This window comes from Giraffa tippelskirchi, chromosome Y (assembly GCF_054371585.1).
Source record: "Giraffa tippelskirchi isolate mGirTip1 chromosome Y, T2T-mGirTip1v1.2.pri, whole genome shotgun sequence".
NCBI lineage: Eukaryota > Metazoa > Chordata > Mammalia > Artiodactyla > Giraffidae > Giraffa > Giraffa tippelskirchi.
Window position 1 is genome coordinate 11,039,930 of NC_137290.1, and position 6,000 is coordinate 11,045,929.

The window sequence follows — 6,000 nt, forward strand, 5'->3', positions numbered from 1 at the left end:
TAGAGCTAAAGCCATCCCTGGTACTGAAGCACTGGTACTGAAGGCAGGAAGTATTAGGCATTGGGGGACCCTGTCCTTAACTTGTCTTGTCTTTAAGTTCTTTGCAATGCCTTACTAAAACTTCTGAATGTGGATAAATACCACGCAGCCCCTAGAATGAGGCCAGTCTAAGGTCCCCCAAACCATGCACCAATATGCCATCCCACACCCACTGCAGAGTTATTACAGCGTAATTTCTCCTTTGCTTTGTTTTGAACTGGCGCTGAGAAAGACAGGTACCAGCCTGCCAGAGCCCCAAGGGTTCTTTGAAGTTTACAGAATAAGAAAGTAAGAAGACATGTTTCCGGTGTTTACTGGGCTGCTTGTACAGAAAGCACCCAGAGAAGGCCAAGCCTTGCCTTCTGGAACTGTAGATGCTCCTCTGCAGAAGGGGCAAAGCGAGGGTGCAGATATTCAAATGCAAAAGTTGGCCCTGAGCAGGAGATCTCGTTCAGTGCACCTTGAAGGGGACATCCATAAACCCATGAACGTTGACGTTCATCCTTTACCCTTTGCCCTCAAAAGAGATGCTGCTGTAGGGAGACAAGCTGTGGAGTGAGAACTCCATGTGGGACAGATCCATCACCCTCAGGCATGCCCACGTTGGAGCCATTGTATCTGGGGCAAGAGGACAACACGGGAGGACAAACGCTGAACTCTCCCTACTCCCTCTGTGCCAGTCTGTCCTTTGCCCGATCCAGAGGTGGACGTGATTCCGGAAAGCAGCCATCTACTTGGAAAGGGCCACCCTAAGTGCTGACCAGTCCCTCGGTGAGCTCCGTATGCCCCAGGTGTTCCCATTGGCCCTTGGCCCACAGAGTAGCGACAAAGCCCCAGAAGAAGGTCCCTTGTGGTTGAAAACAGTCTGTGCTGAGCCATTCAGCAAGGAAGGGACACTATTACCAGAGGGTTCATGAGAAAACGTTTATTTGTACACCTAGGCCTGATAGAGAGCCTTGGGCACAGAGCTTAAGCCTTCCTGAGAAAAGGGATATTAACCACCGAGCCATCATGGGACACAGAGTGCATGGCTGGGTAGGCTGGACCTTGCCTGTTTAACATCCCCACTCCCCTGACTTCTGCCCCTGCAGACTTTGTACCTAAACTGAGTTCCTGGGAAAAAAAGAACAGAGTTCACATGAGCTCAAACAGATATGATGGGATCTGTTTTTGTTTGTCTCTCTGTTTCCTGGCAATTGATCTTTTCCCCTGGTCACTTTTGCCAGAAACTAATATCCTTACTGCCTTCTCACCCCCTCACTTTCTCCCTAGGCCACAGCCCCTCTATATACCTTACGCCCCCATCCCCTAAGATGTTACCTGGAACCCTAGCTCTGGGAAGCTGACTTTGAGCAAAGCTGAACTGTGCAGTCATACACACAAGGAGGCTATGTGGTTCATAGTGAGCTGAATGTTAAGGCTTTTTCCTTGTCCTGTACTCTTCAAGTATCTGATGATATCCAACAGGGATGATACCTAGGGCACCACCTTCCAACAAAATTGCGTCCCACTATTTTGATCTCTGGCCCTTGTTCACCAGACCCTTTCCATGAACATCCACATCTCCCTTGAAAAACTGACAGACCCACAGTTAATGGCCCCTCCGCTTCCTCCCCAACCCCCACCCCACAGGAAGAACTGTGTCCCCTGACACAACCCCAACATATGACTTAACCCCCTCTACAACTCTCCATGGTCTGGTAATTCCCATGCGGTAAACTGAGAATCCTACACGGAGCTGAAGTATTTATCCTGAGGACCTGTCCAAACAATGCACAGACACATACAGTTGATGCTTTTTATTTATCCTTCGGAATTATTTCAGGTTTACTTGTGTCTCCCTCTCGATCCGTTTCACCAGCAGACCGCTCTGCGTTACTTTCCTGTCCGAGAGAACTAGCTGGCCATTGATCTTCATGTGAAGCACCTTCATAGGTTTCCTATTTTAGGTAAAGGGGGGCACTCCTTCATAAGTTTCTCAAGATCGGGGGGGTCCTTTCAAAACAGACACAGACACAGATATGTAAACCTATCCTCTCTGAACTACACTAAAGACAGCTTTAATCTTTCAAGTCAATTCCCAGGAGGGAGAGTCTGTGAACTTTTACATTTCCTCTCTAGGCACATACTAAAAACCACGTACCCCAGTCTTCACCGTAGAACTATTTACAAGAGCTAGGACATGGAAGCAACCTGTATGTCCATCGGCAGATGAAGGGATAAGGAAGTTGGGGTACATATACACAATGGGATGTTACTCAGCCCTAAAAAGGAATACATCGAACTCAATTCTTATGAGTTGGAATGAACATGGAGCCTATTATACAGAGTGAAGTTAAGTCAGAAAGAGAAAAAACAAATACTGCATGTTAACACAAATATACGGAGTTTAGGACCATGTAGGTGGTACTGAACATCCAACATGCAGGACAGCAAATAAGACACAGACATATAAAGAACAGACTTTGGGCTCAGTGGTAGAACGTGAGGCTGGGTTAATTTGAGAAAATAGCCCTGAAACCTTTACATTACCTTATGCAAAATAGATGACCAGCACAAATTTGATGCATGAAGCAAGGCAAACAAAGTCATGTTGTGGGACAACCAAGAAAGACAGGTAGGGGAGGGCGGTGGGTGGTGGGTTCAGCATTTGGGGGGACACGTGCACACACGTGTATACGAGTGATTCGTGTTGGCCAATGTATGGCGGAAACCGCCATGGTTTTGTAAAGTAATCATCCTCCAGTTGAAATAAGTAAGTTAAAAGACTATTCTCCAGAATCCTGCACAGTGGTCAGTATTCTCAGAATGAGGGTGGCAGGTGAAAAAGATGCAGAAGAAAATAAAAACAAGTGTGATGATCAAAATGGAATCAAATGATGGTCAGTGGGGAACAGCCTAGCAGAAAGGAGACTCACAGACCTTTGTGGAAAGGGGACTTCAATAGTAGGTGGGCCCCAACTTAAGAGAAGCCTGAGGGTACACTTGTTGGCCATGGAATGGCAGTTCAGAGATGTGCAGCTGAGTCAGATATAAATTGGAGTGAGTTTGCCCTGACCAGGCCACTTCATCTACCTCAAGCTTCTCTACTTAGAACCCATTTTTCACTACAGTTCTCTACTCCTGCTGTCTCTTGCTGATTCCCTCATTCCCTGGTGGTACTCTGCATTCCACGGAGTCTCACTTTCTCCACAAGTGAAATAAATGACCCAAGTTTCTGGAAAACATTTAATGCCAGTGCCCAGCCCCTGGGCTCCTCACCTCTCGTCCTCCCAGTACCTCTCGTGGGGGAGCCTTCCTCCTCATATAGTACCACACGGGATTGGGCCACAGATCCTTTATGATGATCTGCCAGGGCAATGAGCAAGGTCAGCACAGGGCTGGCCAGACCCTGAGCCCTCCCGTGCACCGCCAAGAACTCCAACATACATCACCAATTCTGGCCCAGTGGCCACGTGGGACCCTACCTCAGCAATCCGGTCAGATCCTGTGAAATTGTGGTCAAAGAACCAGTTGAAGAAGTTAACGCTGCTGTTGTGGTGCCTGCGGCTGTATGCCTTACGTTCAAATCCCTGGTTCCAGTGAATTGGGGTGGAATGAGATGCGCGGTATCCTGCAGGAAAAGGGAGTATGGGAGAAAGACCTAAGTCATTTTCCAATTCAACCTACACTTTTCTGCCCCCCACCCCATCCAAGGAGCTGCCTCTTACCGGTGACATTAATGAGATATTCCTTAACAATCACTTCATTCTGGAAATACCTATTCTTCCGGAAGAACAATGTGATCTTGCAGTGATGAGTGGGATGCCTGAGTTCCTCCACCTGCCAGGACAAAGTGTGGGGAGTGGGGTAGGGGTGGGTGGGTGTGAAACCTCTTTACAGAAGAGCTGTCCTTTCCTGTTTTCAGGGGTAAATCATGTCCTCTCCCCTCCCCAGTCACCATTCCTCCACAATTATCAGTGTCCCCTGCCTGACCTTCAAGTTGGTCATGAAGTGAAGCATGTCTTCATCTTGGTCAGCCATCATAGCTGACATCTGGGGATGGTTCATAAACTGCTGTAGGTCAAGGAGCCTCCAGATGCTAGAGGAAAAAAGTGCTGGAAGGACAAATCTAGCCTAAAGAGTAGAATGGCACTGCCTGACTTCAACTTGCTACGAGTTAACTCGTCACATTTCTGTTGACGCAGACTGTATGAAGGCATGACAAGCCCCAAGGCTGTGCCTATGAACGCACTACCATAAGAGGGTCTGTTCCTAACAGGAAAGGCCCTAAGCTCCATCTCAGCCTCCTAAAAGTTAGCTTACTTCTGGAAAACAAGCACTCCGAGGTACAAGCAGCATGAGCATTTGCACATCCCAACCTCATCCCCAAATTCACTCAGCTTTTCAGAGAAGACCTGGATCCCAGACAAGCCTTTTCTCTGAGGAATCCCTGGTGCTAATGACAATTCTGACTGGGACCTCTGCAAGTAAAGCCCAAGTAGCAATTTGTGCTAACTAGAACAGCAAGGACAGCCCACCTAATATCAGGAACAGATACATAGAACGGTAACCAATATCCACGATCTGTAAACCGCTTCTGCAATAGCCCAGGTTTAAAAAAAAAAAAAATCCACAAGCACCACACCAAGGATACAACTTTGACCCAGAAGCCACAAATTCCCTGGATGATGGCACTTCTGTGCTCTAGATGCAGCTTCCGCCTCTGGCAGTTCTTGTGTTTCAGGCGAGCGTGGGCCCTTTGGGCTTGCTTATTCACGGGTTCCAGCTCGGCTTGCAGGGCCTTGAGCGCCTCCAGTGCGGGCCGGTCACTCGGGGCTCCGGGGCTTATATATTCCTGGCCCTGCTTCTCCGAGGACACCTGCTCTTGCTCCTCGTAGGCCACCAGCTCCACCTCCTCCATGACGTCTAACGCCAGCAGCTGGAACTCCTGCCCGATTCCCGCCACCTCGCCCTCCTCCAGGGCCGCACCTTCCTCCGCCGCCTCCACCCAGAAGAGTGCGGCCTCCTCGCCTGCGGCCTGCATCGCCTCTGCCGCCCCCACCGGGCTGGTAGGCCCCAGGGTCCCTCCCTCCTGAAGACCCGGACTCACAACTAAGACCCCGGATCCCGGGGTGCTGCCGCCTTCCTCTGGCCCCGTCTCACTCTCCATGGTGTTCTGGCCGTAGCCCAGAGCCGCGAAGAAGCTGCACGTGAGGGCACAGCGGGCGGCCGGCACAGCCCGCCCACCGGCCGCAGTCTACGTGGCACAACCAACTGGCTACTTGCCCACAGCCAATGAGCAGGGAAAGGGAGACAGTCATGCGCAGAGCCGTGTGCCACCACGCACGCACAATATGGCGGCGGGAAGGGGCTGAACTCTACCCCCTGACCTCTAGACCTCATCACAGAACCAATCAAATGGAGTCGAAAGGGCTTGGCTCACGGGACACGCCCCTTGGAATTCTGGGCACTCTCTCAGCACGTGACCCAGGGGCCCAACTTGGCTCAGCGCACAGTGCGCCGGTCCAGGCAAGCCGTTTGCCTGACCAACAGTGCACATGTGCCAGCCCAGCGACTGGGCGAGCCAGGCCAGCTGGAGGCGAAGGCAAGGAACTTGAACCTGACGCCGCAACCATCCTCAAGCTTGAAATTGCCTCTGGGGCAGCGGGCGACTCCGTGTGCTCAGGGATCCACACAGGTGAGACGGGGTTCCTGGGTACCTCAGGGACACAGGTGCTCACCTTAGATCTGAACTGCAAGCCACGGGCAGGGTGTGGGAGGCGGGCTTACCGCTGACCTCACCGAAGTTCACCGCCTGCAGAGTCCATCCCTAAACTTGTGCCTTAGGCTTGAGCAGTGTCAGGAATGCAGTCATCCTCTCCTCAGAGGATGAAGCAGCGCACTTTCCTCAGCTCGCTGTTCGGGCCCCACAACGCAGCCCCAAGCCAAACCACCCTGGAGCCCCTGGCTTGCGGTCTG

General features: G+C 51.1%; 1 protein-coding gene across 1 annotated transcript; it reads right to left on the reverse strand.

Annotated features, from left to right (window-relative positions):
• Window positions 1-1,823: 1,823 nt before the first annotated feature.
• LOC145537780 (testis-specific Y-encoded protein 3-like) lies at window positions 1,824-5,785 on the reverse strand. The gene is made up of 6 exons (XM_081568595.1): window positions 4,676-5,785; window positions 4,015-4,092; window positions 3,750-3,861; window positions 3,507-3,652; window positions 3,301-3,387; window positions 1,824-1,979 (listed from the first exon to the last, which is right to left on the reverse strand). The coding sequence occupies exons 1-6, from the start codon at window positions 5,189-5,191 to the stop codon at window positions 1,839-1,841; spliced, it is 1,080 nt and encodes a 359-aa protein (XP_081424721.1). The 5' UTR covers window positions 5,192-5,785; the 3' UTR covers window positions 1,824-1,838.
• Between the last annotated feature and the right edge of the window lie 215 nt (window positions 5,786-6,000).